Raw genomic sequence first — 24,010 nt, forward strand, 5'->3', positions numbered from 1 at the left:
ATAAGCATATTTTAGCTGAATTGGTAGTTATATTAATTACTAAATGATTTACTCATTAATTCCATTCTTCTTCGGTATTTTTCTGTAAGATCATTCAAGCCATGAAAGTCATGAATTTAATTGTCCCCAAGACTTGGTACACAGGAACACAGGGTATTTGCAGGTATAGGGCAGTTTTAAGACCTTTAAGACAAATTTTAGCTAAATTTAAGACAGATTTTTTTTTAATTGGCTCTCTCATTCAATAAGGTATAAAGAAATCGGTATGAGGATGGAATAGGGTTATGAAGTAGAGGATTCCATGAACTGTTATTGGTACAGTTTCCTTTATGAGCTTTAAACTATTTAATGACAATTAACGGCCTAATACTTGCGAAACTGAATTTAAAAAGATTCTAAGGGCCTGCAGACACTCGTGACATAATTTCAGGGGCAGAACACTGTGACCGCCGATGCCAAGCCATGGCTCTGACCTTTGACCTTGACGTAGGTGAACTCTGGGTTGACACAGAGAGCCAGATTGCTGGGCAGCGTCCAAGGGGTAGTGGTCCAGGCAATCAGTGCCACGCCCTCGTCCTCCACCAACGGAAAGTTGACAATCACAGATGGGTCCTGAACGTCCTGCAGACCAAAGAAAGAAAAAAAAGCGAATATATTCAGTCTGATTATACACCTACATTAATAATTGCCGGTTTGTTTTTTTGTATGTTTTTACATGTGGGGAACAACAATTTCAACATGATTGTTTTTTTATTACACAAGTTGCTCTCACTAAAGGACAGCTTTGCTATTTTACAATCCAGGCTTCCGGGATGAAAAACAGCAAACCTATCCTTATCCTAAACCTTATCCATGTGCTCTTCAGCTCTTTTAATTGAGCACTCCTCATTGTGAATGTACATTTTTCCTCAAAATACTTTTTAGGTGACAACCAATTGCATAGCAAGAGCCTATCAGAAATACGAGACAAAATTCTAACACAGACCTTGATTGTTCGATTAAAAACTATTCCTAAGGGTAATTCAAGTACAAAGACAAAATGACTTATGATTGATTATGCTGTTGGTCATTTAAGAGTAATCTATGAAATGATGTTCTTAATGCTTAAATGAGAGTAAAACAAGGTGATTAGGTCAAAACATTAAATGCTCATTACAAATTACCTCAGCTTAAGACAGAAATCTAGAAATTGCTTAATATGTTTACCAATGATTGAAACATTTTTAGAACAAAGACACTCACTTTTTGGCCAAGTCATAAATGAAAGACTTCTAAACTCCATCCATTATTATCTTTTAAAGCAATCTTCTGTTGATCGACTTGTCGATGACCTGATGAACCATTTCGCCCTCAGTTTGAGCTCTTCTCCATAAGGAAACAACCTGCCTGCGCGCTAGCGAGGAGGAGCTTTGTGCGGGTCTCACCTTGTAGTTCTGGTTAGCCTCAAAGTTGGAGAGGGGGGTGTTGCAGGCAGTAGAGAAAGGCATGACCTTCACACCCCTGTACACCAGACCCTTATCATACAACTGCTTGAACACCCACCTGGGAGAAGAAACAAGAAATGTGTTGTTGGCGCGATATACAAAAGACATCCATAGGGAGGAAAAACAAAACACCAAAATATCAGATGAGGGCAAGAATGTCCAGAGTAGGACGCTTATACCTAGAGACTGGGAGAATTTATTCTAGTTAAGTGGAACCATAAACTAGATTGATCATAGAGATTGATCAGATATAAGATGTAAGACAATTCTCAGCCACTTTTAATACAAAGGTTGGTTGTTGGTAGAAAACAGATCGTTTGAGACAAAAATCTCATACGGCTCAATAGAAAAACAATGAAATGCTGAACCCCCAGGGCCAAAAGTGTGCACAAGCAGATATATCATTTACATGAAGGCCATAAAAAAACAAAGACTGAAGGTTACATACCAAACAGTTTCCATGAACCAGGGGTAGAGAGTCTTGTAGTCATTTTTGAAGTCAATCCACCTGCCCATCCTCCTCACCGAAGCCTACAAATAAATGCGCGCGCACACACACAAATAATCAGAAAAGAGGCTCTAACAATGATAAGTAAAAAGCCCAACGCGAACACTACTGGGCAACAACGAGGCATTTTCCACATCTTCTCCTTGCTCACCTCCCACTCTTCAGCGTATCTCATGACGATATTCCTGCACTGTTTGTTGTACTCAGCGATGCCCATCTTGGCGACGTCGTCCGGCCCTTTGATCCCCAGCGTTTTATCAATCTCATACTCCTGTAGGAAGACACGATGGGCAAGACAAAACACAAACAATGTCAGAGGCACAATACTAGTAAGATTAGGAACAAATAGGACATGCATTCCAATACGCAAGTAAAAAATTACACTCATTCATGCTGTGGTACTCAAACACATTAAAACTCAACACAATCTGACGTCTACCGAGTGGAGGTTTCTTACCACAGGCAGACCGTGACAGTCCCAGCCGAAACGTCTGTCCACGTGGAAGCCACTCTGATGGGCAAAACGGGTGACAATGTCTTTGATAGTGCCAGCCAGGATGTGTCCATAGTGGGGCAGACCAGTGGCAAAGGGTGGCCCGTCATAGAAGGTGTACCTGTGTGGCAGACAGAAGGCCTTCAGACAACATCCTGTTTCGCTAACAATTTATGGTCAAAGGCAATATTATCTCAAATATCAGGGCTTATAGTAGCTATATGGTGACATTGGTTTCCGTGACCACCTCCTCTAATCTGAACTTTAGTCTGAGAAGGGAGCACTTTGATGTAGCATTGATCCTGAAAGACTTCAAATGGAAAGAAAAATAGAGGTTGCCTGGATTTCAAGATTCAAGAGGTTTATTCGTCACATACATACGTTCATACATATATGCAGTGAAATGTCTTTGCAACGCACCAGGAGATTATGCACAATAAATGGTAAATTGTAAACGGACTGCATTTTACATAGCGCTTTTCCAGTCCGGCGACCACTCAGCGCACTTTACAGTATACGCCTCCCATTCACCCACACACATTCATACATCGATGGCAGCAACGACCATGCAAGGTGCACACCAGCGCATCGACAGCACTTCGGGGTTCAGGAGTAAAATGACTTAAAACGTCTGGCATTTTGAACGGGCACGCATGACTTTTGCCACCAGTTTCATCTTCCATTGTGGAACACAGGACTGAATCGTTGACATTTTGTTCCGCTGTGCCATTAAAATGTTCTAGAGAGTCGTCAATTTTGAACGGGCATGTACTAATCTTTTGAAAAGGAGGAGGAGGTTGGAGGAGCCAAAACTTCAGGGGTTAAAAAGGCTCTTGCGGGCAATAAGGGTTTCTTCCCACACAGGATTGATTGGCTAGATTATAGGAGGCGGTGCTCCCTCTAGTGGTTAGAAATTATACATTGAAAGTTCCAACGTGTTCCAACTGTAACGATGGCAAAAATACTTTGGACAAGAAAAAGCAAGCACAGCCAATGTCTGCAAAAAAACAGATGAGATGCAACAAATAAGCAAGGCTGTAGGTGAAGGGGGTTGACGTGAAGTATGAATCATTGTTTATTAACACACATTTCAAAAAAAATAAATAATAATAATAATAATAATCATCAACATGTTCAATAAACAAGATGCTCCACTCAAAATAGCCCCTCCGCATTTTGGCAGATGTAACGCTGCAAGAGTTTGTAGTTTCGGATAACAAAAGTTGTCTTAAAGATAACCAAAAGGAGTTTTAACAACATGTCCCTCCAGTTAACACCGGGGATGCGCGGACACCGATGCCATTGTTGAAAGGCACTGCGCTTTTACTCGTAAAAATGACAGTTTCATGTTATACCTGAATTTGTCCGACCAAAGCGGTAAATTAACTAAGAGCGACTCGCAGCGTCTTCGAAATGAGTGAACTCATCATTGTTAGAACTGAAAATGTTGGTATTCATATCGGTGGCTGGTGTCAGCAAGTGCCCAAAATTAAGTCGTCGGTCAGTATTTTTCCCCTCTACTTCCCTTGACAATGAAATATATTCACGGTACATAGTCGATACAGGAAAAACCAAGATCGTGCAAGTGTTGGGAGGACTTTAAGGGAGATTTTACAGGAGAAGTAAGACTGGTAAAAAATAAAATAAAATAAAATACAATTGGACTGAGCGATGACAGCGAACACACCAACAGCGTCTTGGTGACTTACTTGGGTCTATTCTTGGACTGCTTGAGGCATTCCCGGAAGCAGTCTCCCTCCTTCCAAATTCGCAGGACCTTCTCCTCCTCGAAGGGAAAGTCGATGGACTCGGGAACTGGCTCCACCATGGCGTCTATTCGGGATAATGGATGTGTTTTCTTGCGCTGTTACTGTACTAAAGGCGCATTAGCAACGACTCCTACAATTACTGCCAACGTACACCATTGAACATGATTAGTGAGCGATCACAGAAGCAGGAATCTGACACGACCAGTCTATCGGGACTCGTCTGGGAGGGGGTGGAACACATTGTTCTAGCACATTTGGACAAATGTCCCACATGGCCACGATGACACAGCCGCGCCGCCATTTGCACAATTCTGTCCCAATTTTTGAATTGAGCCCAGAGGCGTGTTGCCGCTGCACAGGGACGACGCCTCCCTGTTGTTAGCTACGCGGCTAAGCTAACCGGCGAACTGTGGCGCTGGACGCCTCCGAGGCTCGCGAACCCCAGCGTGTGAACACGTCCGTGGAACGCCGGGCTCGCACACTCGGGCGCGGCGACGGAGGCGTTCGGGAACGCCGCCTCGGTCAGTCAGAAACCCGGCCCTTCCGACGGCTGCCATCTATATACTCACATGTGCTCTGTCGCCGGCTGGCACGCAGGGGGACGCGTCAGGAAATGATGCAACGAAGCGCAAGCGGAAGCGGCTGAACGGGACTCCCGGTGCGGCGATGCGGGGAAGGTGGGGAACGACGGGGGCTTTTAAATCGGGACCGGCCTCGAAGACAGTATAACCCACGGGCTCCATTGTAGGTGGACAAACGGATTCAAAACTGGCTAACGTGCGGTTACCGAGCGCTGTGGCGCTAATCTATTCGTTAAAATGTGTTTTATTGGGGGACAAACACACGTCCGGCAGCACCGAGCGCAGACCGTAATTCCCGTATACCGTGAAGGCAGCGTTACAGTAGTTACTTTTGCACTAGAGCTACTTTCTTTGGCCGCGTTACAGCAACTGGAGTATTGGCGTGCAATGCCTGAAATTCAGTTTGCTCATATATGTTTGGATCCTTTAATAGATGAGAATTGTAAATATCTTAAACCCATACAATAGGCATGCCATTCAATGGTAGAAAGTTCTGGAGCGACTAATTTGGGACAGATACAATATAAAACAATATATACTGTATATACACACACACACAATATAAAACTATGTATATATAAATACACGTAAAAAAACTAAAGTTCTGAATAGTTTTAGGTTAACACTTCAGCCTGTGAAAAGGACCTTTTTATTTATTTTGAGCCCAAAAATAGAGGGGTTAGGCATCTAGGCCGACTAAAGCGGCACCATGACGGCTCTTTCCATGTGGAGGAAGTTAATGCACTGAGACGCCAAGCGCTGCACACTCTAAAACGAGGTCACTGAGAATACTTAAATTTGGCTGTTTCATGGACAACCTACACCAGTAAACTACTTTCTTAGGATATTAGTGTTGTAATAGGAATATTTCATTTATGTATTACTGATTTATGACACGTTGCATAACATTGCTGTGGAAACCCAACTTCAACCCAGGACCACATTTCGTGAATGACTGACTGATTATTTTTTTTGACTGATTTCGTGAATTAGCCACTGAAGAGGTAGAATCCAGAAGCGTTTTGCTAACAAAGCATAGTTTTATTGTGACTGACTCCATGAAACGTTAACAGATGACGGGGTGACTGGTCATCGAGTAATCTATTTCGGAGCTGGAGCAGGCGCAGGAGCTGCCGCTGCCGCCGCCGCCGCCGCTGCCGCCGCCTTCCTCACGGCCTTCAAGCCTTTCTTGTTGTGCTTCTTGGCGAAGCGCATGTTCCTCAGGAACTTAGGATCTACCTGCAGCAACCAAAAAGGAAACAAGATTTTATGACTCAATGTGATGTGAACATTTTATAAAAAAATAAAAATAAAATAAGTGTTTGAATGGGAACAAAAACAAAATGTTATTTGCATACTATTGAGATATAGCCTATTGTTAAGTACATAAACATACAAGGCTGCAATAGTGCTACTTTTAAATCAATCTTTTTTTTCTTAAACTATTCTCGACAAGGTTGCTCGTGTCAAACCTCACTTCAAAAAGGTGAATTCATGTTTATATTTCGGATGATTATCTACTGAGATAACACTCCGTCAGGCAAATAATGCAAATAATAACTACATGTGGCAAGCAGCAAAGAATAGATCCGGCAAATTTGACAACCTTCACACACATAGACTGAATACACAGACAGCGCAGATGCAAGAGGCATCCTGTTCGGGTGTTCGTGTAGCCATAACTGACTGGACCATCACAGGTGGGACACGTTAATGCTAACAGATTTCGGTAAAACAGACAGCTCATACTTAAAAAAAACAACAAAAAAACAACTATTTCAGCTTCAATGTCCAGCTAAGCATCTTAAAGGTTTCATGAGGCACAACCCTGAATGAGAATGCATTTACGATTATACCAAGTTCGGACCACGTGATTCGGGCCCGATTTTCCACTCGCCGAGCAGGGCAAATCATAGCGCGCCCATAAGCGCAAGGCGATCTGACTGCTCACCAATGGCTCGCAGACGCCGGCGAAATATCAAGCAGGAGTGACGCAATGAGCTACAGCCAATGAGAGCAGACAGTGTGAGTGCACAGAGCAGTAGCCAGAAACACCTATTTATTTTTCTTCCCTAGGTTTTTAATATATTTTTTTATTTAAATTCTGCTTTTATTCTTTTTATTTTTTTTATTTTTACAGTGACCAAGAATCGAATAGGAAAAAAAAAAAATCCTGCCCCATGCATTGTAATGCGTCATTTCCGGTGTTTGTGACAAAACATACTTTAGAGACCTGACAAGACTCGGAGATTCCTCCTGTCGAAAGATGTTGTAAGGCGTGACGTGACCCCTGTCACCGATCAGTCATGTAGTTTGAAACCACAACAATTTTGAGATTCCCGATCACAAGACAGAAAGTTGTGTAGTGTCAACAGTACAGCGACCTGATGTCTTTGAAAGTCGTGAAGTGTGTCCACGGCTACTACCTGCATATTTGATGTTTAATTCCATTCAGCAGAATAGACAGATGTATTGTGAAATAAATTCTATGCAAAGGTGTCTTAAGTCGATCACCATCCCATCCTCAGCAACTGGTGACGATAGACTTGAACATTGTTTGTACAATACATAGTGACTTAACTGAAATCTACACAGAATGTATGAATGGGCCAAACTAAATATTTATATTATTACATTATGTCTACACTATGTCATTATTGCACCTATTCCCTAGACTGATCCCTCGCATTCCAGCTGCAACACCTTCCATCCTTAACTTGTCATCAACAACTCAATTACAAGTGGTAGGCAACTCGTGTAAATGGTCAGGAAATCGGCTTGCGCCAACTAATCACCAAAACAGCCATCATCCGGAACGAACACTTACATTTTCAAAATCCCTCGCAAACCCCGTCAAAGCATGGCATCTAACAAACACTAGAATACCGAGATGAGGAGACTGATGATAATCCTGTACTACAATTACATCCAAAACAATAGGGATCGCCTCCATTTCAAATGCCTGACACCTTTTTGAGTTGTCTACATTCGCTCCTGAACAACGAATTAGCAGTGACAGCCGATTTCTTTGTGAAACAAAACATCTCACAACATAGTGTGTGCAAGCCTTACCCCCTTTAGAGACTCGTATCTTTGGGACCTGGGCTTCTTGATGCCATTCCTATGGGCTTTGCGTGCTGCAGGAGGAAAACACAGTTTTGTTTTTCAATTGCCCGGTTAATCATTGACACAACACATGGAATTGAGCCGTCTACGTTTGGGAACTTTCAGCATCACCCTTGCAACGCTGCCGCCGATATACTTACACTGGTTGTGGGTAGTGTGGTTTTTTGACTTTGCCATTTCAACTCTGGTGATCTGCGGAACAGACATGTAAATGGTCACCCGCTGAACATGTTGTTGAATAGGCCTGGCGTGTATTAGCAGAGGGGCTGATGATTAGCCGTTGCTAGCTAGCCGGAAACTGGCTAACGAGCATTACAACAAACACAGCTTTGTGATTTAAAACGTTGACTTTAAAAAACAAACAAACTGATGAATTGCTATGGACAATACAACAAGCGGCACAGCTGGCAAACAACTGTATTTGTTATGACTCTATACTACACGGCTGTACTGTTCCGTAGGGTAGATCCGACTAGAAAACGCCAACTTCTCATCTAATTTTTCTGAATTAGGGGAGCCAAAGTAAATAAAATACTGGAATGAATACATCGCGCGGGGCGTATTCTAGCGCACGTTTCCGACGTTTGCGGCTGAGCGTGGAAAATATGGAGGGATGAGTCTCGATTATCTAAGTATGTTGTGCAGCGAAAATGTATACCTGCCACACGTACGCGCCGACAACCGGAAGAGAAAGGGATGGGACCCGGAAGCTCAAATGCGGGCCGCGGATCCAAGATGGAGCCGCCACATGAACGTCCAGCTATCAGGGGCGACGCTGGCACCTGGTGGTCATGTTTAATAGGACACGAGAGATTGCGTTGAACCGATGTCCCCACGTGTCCGTAAAATATGATGTTCAGTTGAACAACTATGTGTGTGGTCAGGCAGATATGTTGGACTTTTTATTTTTTATTTTTTATTTTTTAATCTTACTTCCCTCCTTTATCTTTTTATTTTATCTGTGAATTCATTCAAGGAAGTTATAGAGGTTGAGGTTCGGCTCAACCCACCAGGGGGCCCCACTGAGACACACACACACACACACACACACACACACACACACACACACACACACACACACACACACACACACACACACACACACACACACACACACACACACACACACACACACACAGGCCTCACTGCCTTACTGTACTGTACGATGCATACTGTATGACTGTACTGCATACTGTCCTGCATACAGTATAACTGTACTACATACTGTACTGCATACTGTATCGCTGTACAGCATACTGTATCACTGTACAGGGTCACTGCATACTGTACTGCATACTGTATCACAATGCATTAAGATGCATACTGTATCACTATACTGTAGGATGCATACTGAACTGCATACGACATCACTGTGCTGTGTACTGTACCGCATACTGTATCACTGTACTGGGTCACTGCATACTGTATCGCTGTATTGGGTCACTGCATACTGTACTACATACGATATCACTGTACTGTATGATACATACTGTACTGCATACCGTATCACTGTACAGGGTCACTGCATACTGTACTGCATACTGTATCACTGTACTTGGCCACTGCATACTGTATTACTGTACTGCTGTTCTGTTTGGTGTTGCTGTATTGCTGTGTCGTTCTGTTGTATACTGTACTGTATATCTCCATACACACTACCTCACTTTACTCACATGCCACTTTACTGCACATATCTGTATATACCATAATAGTCTTTTCCTTTTATTTCTATTTGTATTCCTACTTTGTATATTACCCTTCTTACAATTATTTTAATCTATTTAGTAATTAAATTGCGTAATTACTAATTAAATTGTGTTTTAGGAATCAGTTAGTTTAGTTAGTAAGTTGATTAGTTAGTTATTGTGCCACTTAGTTATTGACCAGTTAGTACTTATCGTGCATAATCTCCGGGTGCGTTGCAATGTCATTTCATTACATATACCGTATGTTTCTCTATGTATATGTATGTGATAAATAAACATCTTGAATCTTGAAAAGGTAGTCAGAGACATTGCTTTGACTGAAAGGTTATGGATTTAATTTGCATATTTTTCTTGTTCAAGAGTTTGAGATGCAATCAGTGTTGGAGAACAGGAATCATAGTCTATACTTAATAAAAGTAACAATTCAGTAACAAAATAGCCCCCCCCCCCCCCCATTAATAATGAGGGGTTCCTATTTTGTTACTATTAATTATTTGTTACTATTATGACTATTCAAGTGAAAGTATATCCGAACTTGAAATGTCATGCTCTTCTCCTAACCCTAACCCATTGTTCCACTCTTGCAAAAAAATCTTCAAAAGAACTACCCCGGCTGCTTTGTATTTTTTGTAGTCAAAGTAATTCCCAGTGTTTATCCCTGACAATCATAGAAGTATTTCCCTGTTGTCTAGTTACCAACTTTCCTGTTCCCGTGCCCTGCCTGACCCACCTGCCCTGTCTACCTGACTGACCTTCCCCGCCTGACCGACCTAGCTGCCATTGCCCGACCTTCCACGCCTGCCTGCCTGCCTGCCTGCCTGCCTGACCTTCCCCGACTGCTGTGCTTGCCATCCTCTCACCCCCTTGATCCCTTCAATAAAGGGTTCAGAGTTCTTCTTTACCACTATTCCTGTCTGTGTCTTGCGCTTGGGTTCACTAACCTCAGCCGTAACCTGAAATTAAGATACAATAAGACTATCAATCCCCAGGGGGAAATCCAGATAAAAAATGGGGTCATGTAGTAGTAATTGTAGTAAGTGTCATGTATTACTGAAAGTATTGTCAAAAAAATTGGTGTACAGACACATTCCCATTCTTAATTTATTGAGCAGGTGTTGATGATCCCCCTATGTTGACGGTCGCCCTAATGTTGCCTCCTATTGTCGTCATTGTTGAGAAATGTAAAAATGGTGGATGGGCCGCTCAGGGCTCGCGGCTGGATGGGCCGTCTGGTCAGCTATGGTAGGGCCTTGCTCCTGTGCGGAGCGCGAGTGTCAGTCTGTCGGCCCAGGACCTCGCGTTTGAGACAAAACTCACCATGTTATGCTTCATGTTTCTTCCGTTAACAGCTGTCATACAGTTTCCAGTTTAATTCACTCTCAAGATTCAAGATTCAAGATTCAAGAGGTTTATTCGTCACATACATATACATACTTTCATACATATATGCAGTGAAATGTCAATGCAACGCACCCGGTGATTACACACAATATGTACTCGACTGAACACAGTAGCTACCTAAGAATTTCTACTTGACCAACTAACTGATTCCTAAAACACAATGCAGTAAGTCGAATACTATAGAAATGTAGGGAATAACAGTAAATGCTGCTGGGATGCAGAAGACATGTTCTTAGGATGAGTACCTGGTGGCATTCACCCCTCACCCTGTAAAACCCGAATGATGCTTTTCTATACATCGCAGCTACTGCATTTCAGCCATTTTTCATCGTCCTCACTTTAAACCGAGCCCGGAACGCTGCAGTGACGGACAGGTCCACAGACTTTACCTCAATCCCATCTCAATCTCTATTACTCTCTATGTCTTTCTTGCTCTTATCACCCACTCTCTTTCTCTCTCTCGCTCTCTCTTTAACACACATGGGTATATATCCCCCCCTCTCTTTATCGAACCCTCACATCATCATCCTCCCTCTAATTCGGACCATGTGTTCCCCTCGCGGACTCTCCATTAACCCACTTCCTGTCCTAATCTTCCCTGCATCATTTTTCTCTTTTGTTGTAATACCTCTCTTCCGCTCCTCTCCCCTCCTCTGCTCCCCTCTCCTCCCCTCTACTCTCCTCCTTCTCCTCTCCTCTCTTCCCTTCTCTTCTCTTCTCTTACAGTATCTCCTCTCCTCCCCTCCCCTCCCCTCCCCCCTCTCCTCTTCTCATTCCAGGCTTAACTTGAGTGAATCCCAGCTCAAGCAGCAGAAATCATGCGGTATCCTATATTTAGACCCAATTCACCATACAAGCTACACCATTCCCTTCTGCACCTCTTCCCTCGCTCTCACTTTTCAAATTACAGATCGAGAGGAAGTCGACCCTCTCTTCACAAATGCCGTAAAAGTTCGAGGTACATTTTACATGACTACTCAGTTGGTCTTCCCTGGCATCTCTCCCTCTCTCTCTCGTGCTCTGAAGTGGACGCACACACACACATGCACACACAAAGACACACACACACACACACACACACACACACACGCACGTGCACACACACACACACACACACACACAGGCGCCCACATGCACACATGCTTTCGCGAGTGTGTTGGTTATTAAAAAACACAATGAGCTATAGACATCAAATTGTTTATAAATATTTCAATATGTTCTACATCTCAGAGATCGTTGTTTTTTTTTTTGAGAGATTATATTTTGTTCCACTAATTAAGTTACCCCCTCCCCTCTTCCTCCGTTAACTGTTATTAACTTTTATTTCGCTGTTTAGGGGGGAAAAGGGGGCCCCTTATTACCAGTGATTACGCTAGGTGGTTGCGGTAACATATATCATCAGTCATTAAAAGCTCTGCACACACAGCCTGGCGTGATAAATATTACGAGTATTATTATTATTTTTAGAACTCCTCCACCACACACTAGGTGCATGTGCAGGGGCAGCGGGCCGAATGGGACCACCACTACTGCTGCCTTATGTAACAAAGCCCCATCTCATGCTACTGCCACCGATGGAACACTTCCTCTCTCGCTTTTCTCTTTCGCTTTTCTCTGGTTTCTATTTTTTTTTTGTTTTGTTTTGCACACCCCTCAACACGCTCCACCTTTCATTTCCTTTTCATCTTCCAGAGGAAATCTCATCTCTCCTTTGGGCAAGTGAGAGTGGATCCCCCCCGAGGACACGCTGCTCCTCGCCCGCTGAATAAAGCTGACGGTGAGAGTCACGTACAAAACGAGGCGGAGTATCCACAACTAGGAGGGTTAATGGAAAGTAAGAAGAGGAGAATTAAATGGGTGGCGGAGAGTGGAGATATATCATTTCAGTGTGTCATTTCTATTGTTTTGTTTTCAAAACAACAATAAACAAAACAACAATGGATGGATGATGGAAAAAGTCTGCTACAAGCCAGCCAGAGGGTTTGTACAATGTAGGGTGATGGGTGTGCAGATATAAGTGTGTGTGTGTGTGTGTGTGTGTGTGTGTGTGTGTGTGTGTGTGTGTGTGTGTGTGTGTGTGTGTGTGTGTGTGTGTATGTGTGTGTGTGTGTGTGTGTACTTACCTTAATATAGATTAAATATACAGTATATCACCATATAAATATCAACATACAGTCCATACATATAGACTTGCTATGAATGGGACAATATCCACCCTCTGCAATCTTCATTGGATCTTCATTGGTTCACACCAGAAATGACAGTCACATTGTGAATGTTTTTATTTTATTTTATTTCACATATTATCTCACATGCATTTGATCTTTGGAATAAATCTCTCTGCCTCAAACATCTGAGCAAACCACTCGCTATCGTTAATGTCTTTAATGAAGTCTTGGAAAAATGAATATGGAAGTCATGTTTCTGTAATCAAAGTTATTTTCAATTTTCATTCATTCAAATCCTTTTTAACCCCTGAATTAAATAATCCACTTGATCCACTCACCACCTTGTCTCAAAGCTAACATCAACAATTACGCCATGGAGTGGTACTCTTCCCTATGTGTGTGTGTGTGTGTGTGTGTGTGTGTGTGTGTGTGTGTGTGTGTCTGTCCCAGATGAACATTGTGTCCTGAGTGGTGCAGCACATGCAGAAAGGTATTGTGGCCACTACTCCCTCTCTCTCTCTCTGTCCCTCTGTCTCTCTGTCTCTCTGTCTCTCTCTCTCTCTCTCTCTGTTTTTCTCTCTCTCTCTCTCTTATGTGTCATCTTATTATCCTGTCTTCTCCTTTCTGCACGGCGTCCATTCATTACTGTGAATGCGGAAGGGACGGGGCCATCAGTATTCCAGAATGAAACGCGGAATGTACCAATGGTACGGCGAAGTAGGGTTGGGAGGTGGAGCGTACTTTTATTCGGGTGGGGGTGTTTGTGTATGTGTGTGTGTGTGTGTGTGTGTGTGTGTGTGTGTGTGTGTGTGTGTGTGTGTGTGGAGGGGGGAGGTCCTCGTCGAGTTTGAGTTATGTGATTGGTCGTTGGGAGAAAATGAATGAAACGCAGACAGTCGACTTGAATGAATGCCAGATGTCAGTGAACATCATGGGCCCGGTGAGCCAATGGGGCGAGAGGAGGGGAAGGGGGGAGTGAGAGGAGAGAGACAGTGAGCGAAAGAGACGAGGGGGGGATTAAAGCGGTATGCCTTCTCCACCCTCAACAAATTTAGATTTGGAAAGTCACTCATTCAATGGATCAAAAATCCTGTACAACTAACCACCTGCTTCTGTCATCACAACGGTTACGCTTCGCAGCGTTTCACTTTAAAACGCGGCACAGGACCAGGACGTGCACTCTCCCCTTCAAGATGCGGCATCTTTATTGAACTCCGGCCATCCGTCAGAACAGTAATATCATTGGCATACAAGCAGGAAACTCTGGTTCACAAAATCAGTTTATATGCAGATGGCCCTTTGTTGTATTTACGGGAACGATATCATCTCTACCGGAAGTGTTCAATCTTAAATCAAAATTTTCAGCTATCTCAGACTATTCAATAAACTGGACAAAAAAACCACGGTCCTACCACTCAGTGGGGAAAACTGGAATACTGTAACCCAGAAACGTCCCTTAACCATCACAACGAATTGATATCTCCACCAGTCTGTCAGATCTGTTTACCCTTAACTTTAATCCATTGCTCAACTCCATCAAAGAAGACCCTTTAGACCAGAAGTCTCGTGCACTTACCTGTGGACACATCACACACACACACACACACACACACACACACACACACACACACACACACACACACACACACACACACACACACACACACACAAACATAGACTCATTACAGGTTACCAGCATCTGCCTCGACCACTCTCCTGATTACATCCTCCTCTCTTAATCTCCTTCACTGCCATAGCTATCAGGAAGCAGGAAGCAGCCACGTGCCATAATTGCTATTCCGATTTTCGTCTACTTAATTAATCATGTTCTGTCGAATTTGTGTTGTCGTCTGATGTTTCTGTGTTTATGTTTTGTCAAGTACATTGTGGCAGTTTCGCCTACCATGCGCCACCCCAAGTGGCGTTTTCAGGGACCTCCGGCACAGAGAAACAAATGACGGGGTTGTAGGCACCAGTTTATTGTAGAGAGTGGGCCAGTTGGAATTAACAAGCAATTGGCGGCCCGCCGCCTATAGGCAGTGGGCTGCCTAGAGCCGGCCGTGCGGGGCTTTTTTTAGATCGGGGGCTGAAGCCCTGCACACCCACCCCTAATGACGCCACTGGTATCATCTCATTATTGTAACCTGTTCACCTTCATGGAAGAGCAGGGACTCCTGGATTCTCTCAATGAACTCCATCTATTTTGTCTCCAATTCCTTACTTACTTACCAAGATTTCAAAGGGCTGTCATAGAATTTAGGGAGCAATGGGATCATCATGGCCTTTCCACCTCTCCTTCACCTGTGGCAGAGAGGTGTTCTCAGCAATGCAGTAGTTAATAATACATCTATTAATGGCAGATTTCGTGGTGACAATGATTTTTGTGTAGAAGGGGATGGACTACTTCCTGAGCTGGACAACAAATAGTTTTGCTGTTCCATCAAATGTCATCTTAATAAATCCGATAACTAGGAATATTATTTTGACTTTTGAGCCTTTGGAAAATGATGGAAACCGTGGGATTGATTTGTTTTCCAGTCTTTGACATTTTATGGACCATTATTAAAATATGCATGTCTTAAAATGTTCACAGTGTCAAGTTGCTCAATATAATGAAAGTACGATTAAATTGAGTTTCAAATGCTGGTTGTGGTTTTCTAAATCTCTGTAAACTAATTGAAATGACAAAAGAACTCGGACATCAGTTAAAAAGACAACTTAAACTACTGATTCAAGTGCCTTATAACATGCAAACTTCTGGGATTTTTAAAGGATGGCTTCATCTATAGTTTTGCTATTAATGACGTTTTTATTCAATGAGTTGGCAATTTTAGTAACATAATGAAATCGAACGTCTACATTGGTTTTCTTTACTCTTTGTGAACTGAATGAGAAGAAACTCATCAGTTAAAACTAATGATGCAAGCTGCTGATTAAAGTGCTTCATCATAAGCAACCCCCTGCACTATTAATCTTTGAAAATGAAGGCAACAAATTCAAATTCAAACAGGTCACTGAACAACCCTATACAAATGATCAATAATAGGGGTTTAATTTATATATATATATATATATATATATAAAAAAAATAAATAATAATATATATATATATATATATATATAGATACAGTGGTACATTGACTCACAAGTTTAATTCGTTCCGTGACAGAGCTCGTATTTCAATCTACACGTATAGCAAATCCCCATTGAAATTAATTGAAATGCCATTAATCCGTTTCAGCCTCCAAAAAACCACCCCAATTTTTTTTTGTTACATGTTTTCAAATAAGAAAAGTGTATTTATAAATAACAAATATATGTATGTATTCAAACATAATAAAACATAATAAAAGACAATGTCGAAGAGAATCGCTCATGTTTTTCTATGATTTCATGCTTTAATTAAATTGACATCATCCGCTTCTTCTTCTCAGCACTTACTTTCTTCGGACTCATGGTTAGAACTTTTCTTTTAGACAAAATAACTGCACAAAAAGCACAAAACACAAAAGAGATGCTTCCACAGTCAGCTAACCACGTGAAGTGTGCGAGTGAGACGCGGGATGCTGGCCGGATTCGCTCGCCACGGCAACTAGCGGCGGCGTACCTGAAGCTCGCTCCTTGTAACTCACATTTTTGCTCGCAAATCAAAACAAAAAAATGATGGAACGACGGCTCGTAACTCGGAAAACTCTTATGTCAGTGCTTTGACTGGTAAAGGCAACTTGAAACAGTTGATGCAAGTATTGGCCAGTGGAAACCTTGTCTCAGGCGAGAACCCCATGGGAGGGATCTCACTGGCTCCAGTTGGAAAGGCCAGGATCCTCTCAAGCTTTTAGATGATCCCTCTGCATCTACCAAAACGAAAAACACCAACATTTGCCAACAGCAATTTGATTTTCCTTTTAACATATACCATTGTCAGTATTAGAAAATGAAAAGGTATTTCTAATAATAAATAGGATTGTGGCGGACCAAGGGGCGTGGTCAAGCACCGGCTGCAGACGACAGCACGGTTCCCTTTCCCGCGGCCACCAAGCTGCCTCGAGTCAGGGAGCTTTGTTAATGTTTGTCGAGGGGGATCGGCGCACAAGCTCGTCAGCCAACCAGGGGCCAGCTCGTAGCGCCATTCCTCCTGCAAGCAAAATTATTTATACCTGTGGCCAGCGACCCTTTTGTTCACGATACAATAAAAACTCTCGCGATGTTGGCAAACCATAAAAGAAAGGACTCCGTCTTCCTTCCTAAACACCTACCTGTGGGCAGAGACTCCCACAAGGATTATTAGACTTGATCTAAAAATCATTGTTTTACATGATAACTTGAAACATGCTGTAGGGGCAATTCTGACAGCATGGTATCGCTTACCTTCAATATCCTGCAAGTGCTATTGTCCTTCCTCTCTTCAGCTTCTCTTTTGTCACCTTCTTGTTCCTAGCGGCGAATACGGAAGAGATCCTCCATTATCTCAGCTGTGAGTCTACGCGGCCCATGGCAGAGCAAAGGGCGGGAGCTCTCTGGGTGCAGTTGGGTCATGTCTCACAAGCCGAGTGTTTTCATTCCATCCCTGAATTTGCATTCAAGAAAAAACAGGAAGCGCGATTATTGCGCAATCCTTGGCACACACATCAATCTGCCGACAGAGTAACTTGATGCACTCAGATTAAATTCCAGAAAATGTCCCAATTCAACATGCTGCTATGACAATAAACATAGACTGAACCTGATTGAAGCTGCTTTCACACATGCTCTCCGAGAAATGTCCAGATAATTTCAGGGTTACAGTGCTTGTGTTAGAGCAGCTTGATGAACAAACCTTTCAAGAGGGTCATGGACCCTGTGGAACCATGAAACCTTGAAACACGAGGATGTCCTGAACAAGCAAATCTCAGTCCTCTGTGCTCCTCAATAGCCTGAAGCCTGGTTTATAGAAGTAGTGTGTTTGCCATAAATGACGTCATTTTTAGTTTTTGGAACTCAAGTACATGCACTTCAGGTAATTCAAGATGGATGCGTTCTGAAGGAAGGTTGTGCGAAGAGGTCGACAGGTACAATCTGTACGATCCATCTATGCGTGATCACAAAAATAACCAGATGGCGTTGAATTCATGGAAGGAGATAGCACCGTCTCCATCGAATGATTTGAACTATTATAATACCCAACCTCTTCGTAACGTTTACACCGACAAAATGCACAAACTCACGACTAAACCATGCACTGACTACAATAAATATACATATATTCAACACTTTCTATTTCAATTTTACTGCTAGTTTCTTGTTATCCAGATCGTTCCCTCGGGGACTTCTTTATAATGCTTACAGCAGTTATTTCAGCGTTTCATGGTTCCAGTAGGATTAGGAAAAAAACAGTAGAAGCAGTATGGAGTATCCATCTAGCCCTTCGGCGGTTGGGAGTGTAGATGCTCCTCCGGTTCGGAGATGGGCTTGGGGAGGTGCTGAAGAGCCCGTCCCCACAGAATGGTGCCCACACTCAAATTTCATGGTCCCGCATGCAGGAAAAATGTAAATACCTTGTGATTTCGATTTTGGATTCTGATATGAAATGATCGAATGATACACGGATAGTCCTGTCTATTTACGCGCGAATGTCCAGAACTGCAACGTGCATTGCATTGCGCCGGCAAAGAGGCGAAAATAAGCGTGTCTACCCGGGCGCCTATTTCCATCACAGCCGGTCGCCGCTGGAGCAGATAAAGTATTGCAGTCATTTGTAACCTTTCACACTAATGACAAATGCCAGATGTCAGCGGGTGTTACCGGGTTTTTGGTGCAGTGGAAAAAGTGTATAACAAAGCCTCGAGACAGCCTGCCTTTGCCAAGTAGTCCAGTAGTGGATCTGTAGAGTGTGTCAGCCCCCACCCCCTATTCAGATTAATTGAATAGGACAACAATAAAAGAAGGGTAGTTAAGATTAAAATAAGTATGGATGCTCAAACCAGAAAATCATAAAATACTACAAAAAAGCAGACTGAATAGATGGGCTTTTAGTTTGCGTTTAAAAATATCAGTAGTTTCAGCTCCTCTCAGATCCTCTGGAAGGCTGTTTCAGCGGCTTGGAGCATAATAGCTGAAGCCAGCATCGACAAAATGTTTTTGTTCCAAAAAGCTTCTGACATTCTGAGAGGAAGTCTGGTGCGAGGTGTGTAGTTCCTTATAAACCAATAAAATATTTTAAAAACAAGACGAAAACTAACAGGTAACCAGTGTAAAGGCTTTAAAATGGACGTAATGTGTGCCCTCTGTTTGGTCTTGGTCTGCACTCCTACAGCAGAACTTTGAATTAATTGTAGCTGATTTATTGTATTCTTCGATAGACCACATGTCACGCCCACAGCCCTCCTAGCCCCGCTAGGTGCCGTTTGTCTCTTTTATCTTGGACAGGTCGCCCGGGACTAACCCCTTCCTGGTCCCCTCTGCCATGCCTTCCTCCTGCACCGTCCCACATACCTGAGGTTTATCACACCTGAGGTTTATCACTCATCAAGTCCGCAGTATTAAGTTCCCGGCCTTCCATTCACATGCCAGATCGTCAGCTTATCTAACTCAGTTAGTGCCTCTCATGGCGCCTGCTAAAGTTCTGAGGATTTGTTTATGCAGTCACTGTGCATCGGCCGGTTATCTCCCAATCAGGGGCCTTTCTGTGTGGAGTTTGCATGTTCTCCCCGTGCTCACATGGGGTTTTCTCCATGAGACATCAGTAAGGACCCCCACCAAAAACATGCCCAACATCATTGTCTGACCAGCGATGCACATATGTGACCAGGTCCCCGGGCGCGTCGCTGTATGCTGCCCACTGCTCCTGGCTGCCCCCTCCCCCCCGGAGGAGGGACAAGTCAGGATGGGTTAAATGCAGAGAACTCATTTCACCGGCCACCATCCAAAGCATGTGTGTGTGTGTCTATGTTTGCGTGAATGCATGTGTTGTTGTGGTGTGCTGTGTGACGATTGAAGATTCTTCTCTTCCGTGCCAACCTGCCTTTCTCCCTTCCACGTCCAAGCCGTCCCAATCCTGCCTCGTCGAGCCTGGCTTCCTGTCCCCCCCGTCCGCAACCTGGATCGGTGCCTCCTGATGACACTGCCCAGGCGTAGCATGTACAAATTAAAAAGTAACCCTCCTAAAATCGAGCCCTGTGGGACCCCACAGGTAACCTCATAGTGTTTGGAGGATTGGTCATCTTAACATACAAAAAATGTTCTTCTGCAAACATATGATGGTTAACCAGTTAAACAATTCCAGACAGGCCAGCATGCTCATTTAATCTATCTAAAAGAATCTGGTGGTCACAGTTTGAAAGGCAGCACTCAAGTAGGTAGGCAGGTCCAGTAGAACCAGAACTGAAGGTTCTGTTGCTGTCAAGATTTGCTCTGATATCGTGCAATACTTGTAGCAGGGCTGTCTCTGCGCTGTGATGTGTCCTAAAACCAGTTTGAAATATTTATAATTGAATGTTTAGGTATATAAAGGTACTTAGCTGTTGAAGCTAGTTTCTCTAAAAATTTTGCTCAAAAATGGGAGATTTGAAATCGGTCTAAAATTGCTGGGTGTCAAAATATCCAGGTTCCCTTTCTTTTAAAGCAACTTTACTCAAGCAGTTTTAAAATCAGAGGGGACGAAACCAAGCTGTAGTGAGTGATTTACTATGGCAAGGGTGTCTTCAGATACAGAATTAAAAATTAGTTTTGAAAGTGAGGTTGAAGGGAACACGTGGAGGGCTTCAGTTCTGTTACTATTGTCCTGAGAGTTTGATCAACCAGACTCTTAACTTCACTCTGTACACAGGATATAGGTAAAAACACAGTGTGCTTGTTCTGCTGGAAGATACCACATCTGATAATGATTATTTTCTCCATAAAGTAGCCAGCAAACTACTCACATTTCAAACCTGGAAGCTCAATGCTGTAGTTAGTTGTAGGATTTATCTTCACATCTTCATAACAGTCAATTCCCCAAACGTCGTAAAGTTGATAAAATAAATAAATAAATGACCGCAATATCAAGTGAAAAATTCAATTTGCCCTGCCTTCCACCTAACATGTACAAAAGCGCAGGGTCTTCCAGGAGTTGTCTTAGGAATTCTCTTCTTGGTCCACGGCCTCTTCTTCACTGCCCATCCTCGATGTTTGGCTCCAGTAAATATCGTATTTTTTGCCTGGTAAACTTGCTGGTCAAACTCTCCGTTGATAATGCTCATATAAAACGTGGCTGCTCGACCTCCCCGAGGCGCAGATGAGACGGGCCAGTGGTGCACCCGGCACCCGCACCTCAGCCAGCGCAAGCTGGTCCTCACTTTTATTGCGCCACGGGATTTGTTTCACCTTCTGACTCGCGCGTGTGAGCCGATCTGCCAGGCCGAGCACATCTGGTACCTACACCGGTAGCAGGGGGCCACCTCTGTGCCCTCTCTCCTTTATAGAGAGGCGTGGACTGAGTTCTCACTGAAGCGGTGAGGTCTGTGCAAGGGGCGCTGTAACCTTGGTGTACGACATATTTGCATTTGTGACATAGACTGTTATTGAAACGTGACCGATGAGGTTCAAATTTGTCTGGTAAAATAAATTGGAGTTTTACAGAGTTTTGACAGTGGTGTAAAAGTGGTGTAAAAGTGCAATTGCACTCAAATACTGTAGGGCTCCCAAATATCAAATACCAAATGACATAGTGCTACTTTAATTGACACCCTGTAGTTTGGATGGTAGGATATTCTCTTGAAGTCAGGTGGAGCTCCGTCCGACACTGCAGATCTATTTGAATAGAAGACAAAACCCGTGTTAAACCTGGAATATGTATACATATACTTCCATCTGTAAGGGTCAAAGCCAAAAGAGAGGGAGCTGCTGGACGACATCTGGGGTGACATGATGTCAAAAATATCTAATAAAAGAAAATAGCTCTCTCATAATTGCACCACAATCAATTCCTGAACTGATACAACCAATCAAGTGAGTCGAGTCACTGATTTGGGCTGAGGTTTTAGGCTAGTCCCCTGCTTTGGGGACCCCACTGGGGGCCTTTCCATTCATGTAATATGACACACCAGGTAAAATTGCATCTACTTGACCAGAGGAATCCAACGGTGCCGGGTACGTCCCTCTCCAGAAACGGGGCGGGGCTTAGATAAGTCCTGACCCCTTTTTAACTTTTGACCTTTGCAGACCTTCACGGCAGAGCGAGGTGACAAACACGGGCTCAAATGGCATGTTCTCATCGAGACCAATCAAACACCTTCAACTGGTGGTTCAGGGTAGAATTGCCTTAACATGACCTCATCGCACTGGCACTGAGGCCTAGAGGTGTCCATGCGGGTGGAATTAGGGGGCAAATCAGACATGAAATGACATCTACTCGTCGAGACGAATCCAATGGTGCCAGGTTCTTCCCTCGGTTCTTCCCCCAAAAAGGGGCGGGGCTTACCTCTGACCTGACCCTAAACCCCACCTCTCCATACCTCCTCCTCTTCTCATCTCCACTCCTCTCCCCTTCTCCACCACAGATCCTCTCCTTCTTCTCTCTTCTCCTTTCCTATGTTTCTTCCTCTTCCTCTTCCTCTCCCCTCTTGGAGCGAGCAGTGACACACACACACACACACACACACACACACACACACACACACACAAAGTGACACTTTATGAAACCAAATAGACCAAACCAAACAAACTATAATTAGCTGAGAAGCCGTGTCAGAGGCCAAGGAACTATGTCGCTTTATCACCACTTCACCTCCCACACCAAAACCCACACCTCAAATCCCAACAAAACAAAAGAAGTGCCAAGCCAACAGCGGCAAGCCGCCGAGTGTATTTATATACCAGCTTTTCACACTTTGTTTACTTTTATCACTTCGTTTTTGTTTCAGTGTTTATCATGCTAGTTGCGGCCTGACATTTACACTTACAAGGTATTAACTTCATAGATGATATTACACAGGTGCTCACAGTATTTGTATTATACACACCACAAAAATGAATGCTTGCCAAAGAGTTTGTTGGACTGAGGCCGCGAACCCGCCTTGCCGATGGTTGGATGAGTTGGGTTCCAGGATACTGTGCAGCTTTGGCCCATGGTTTTGGGACGCTGAGTCTCTGAAATCTTGGGAAGTTTAGCCCCTGGAGTCTTTGGAAGTTTGGCCTCTGGAAACTCGAGAATCTCGGGTTCAGGGAAGTTCTTTGGAATTTTTGGATCTTCGGAACTGCTGGACATAGGATGCTGGCAAATTTATGGTCCTGTTGGAAGGGCTCAGCCATATCTCGGCCAGTGGCTGAACTCAACTCAGTACGTACACCCCACCGAAGGCCAAGGGTTTGCTAGATGGGTGGAGGGCCCACATATCTGGCTGTCTGTGGGTGTCAGAGGGGGGGGCTGTCTTCCAGGTTTCCTGCACCGAGCGCACTCGGCTACATGGGGTTGGCGCTAGGGGCTTGTGACCAGGTGGGGCATAATTGGCTTGGCTGATGGCTGATGGCTGATGGCTGATTGTGGTTTGGCAGGCCTCGCCTTTGCGCGGGGTGTTGGTGGGCATGGGGGTCCCACCGGCTAGCCTGTGGGACAGGCGTTTCTGGCAGGGTGTTGGTCTGTCGGACTTGGCTGCAGGCCTGGGTTCTGCACATGCGGCTGCTCGGCAGGCTTCCGGCTTCCCTGGGGGATGGAGGGTCTTCTGTGGCTGCAGGGCGAGGTGCTCGGGGCTTTCCTGCGGTCATGGAGTGTCTATACGTCTGCGAGACTCAGGAGTGGCTGCGGGGCCTTTTCCGCTGC

The 24,010-nt window shown here is 43.9% G+C and overlaps 2 protein-coding genes across 2 annotated transcripts in view; both read right to left on the bottom strand.

The window, feature by feature from the left end:
• The window catches only part of iars1 (isoleucyl-tRNA synthetase 1), a 55,503-nt gene extending 50,657 nt beyond the window's left edge, over positions 1-4,846 (bottom strand). The window contains exons 1-7 of the mRNA XM_080000312.1: positions 4,824-4,846; positions 4,195-4,318; positions 2,450-2,606; positions 2,144-2,263; positions 1,933-2,015; positions 1,425-1,542; positions 474-621 (exon numbers count right to left, since the gene is read on the bottom strand). Of these exons, the coding sequence (XP_079856438.1) occupies positions 474-621; positions 1,425-1,542; positions 1,933-2,015; positions 2,144-2,263; positions 2,450-2,606; positions 4,195-4,313 (745 nt within the window). The 5' untranslated portion in view covers positions 4,314-4,318; positions 4,824-4,846. The remainder of the gene's footprint in view (positions 1-473; positions 622-1,424; positions 1,543-1,932; positions 2,016-2,143; positions 2,264-2,449; positions 2,607-4,194; positions 4,319-4,823) is intronic.
• Positions 4,847-5,851: 1,005 nt separating this feature from the next.
• rpl29 (ribosomal protein L29) lies at positions 5,852-8,660 on the bottom strand. Its single transcript, XM_080000380.1, has 4 exons — positions 8,620-8,660; positions 8,102-8,153; positions 7,908-7,972; positions 5,852-6,074 (listed from the first exon to the last, which is right to left on the bottom strand). Exons 2-4 carry the CDS (start codon positions 8,136-8,138, stop codon positions 5,937-5,939), a joined length of 240 nt encoding a protein of 79 aa, XP_079856506.1. The 5' UTR covers positions 8,139-8,153; positions 8,620-8,660; the 3' UTR covers positions 5,852-5,936.
• Positions 8,661-24,010: the final 15,350 nt, after the last annotated feature.

The sequence above is a fragment of the Zeus faber genome, assembly GCF_960531495.2.
Source record: "Zeus faber genome assembly, chromosome: 5".
Classification (NCBI taxonomy): Eukaryota; Metazoa; Chordata; class Actinopteri; order Zeiformes; family Zeidae; genus Zeus; species Zeus faber.

Bases quoted from the DNA above. Each gene is read 5' to 3' on its own strand.
- rpl29 (XM_080000380.1), bottom strand. From the start codon at position 8,138: ATGGCAAAGTCAAAAAACCACACTACCCACAACCAGT. The intron at 7,973-8,101 runs GTAAGTATATCG...TTCCTCCTGCAG, and splicing joins CCACACTACCCACAACCAGT to CACGCAAAGCCCATAGGAAT. The intron at 6,075-7,907 runs GTAAGGCTTGCA...TGGTTGCTGCAG, and splicing joins GATACGAGTCTCTAAAGGGG to GTAGATCCTAAGTTCCTGAG.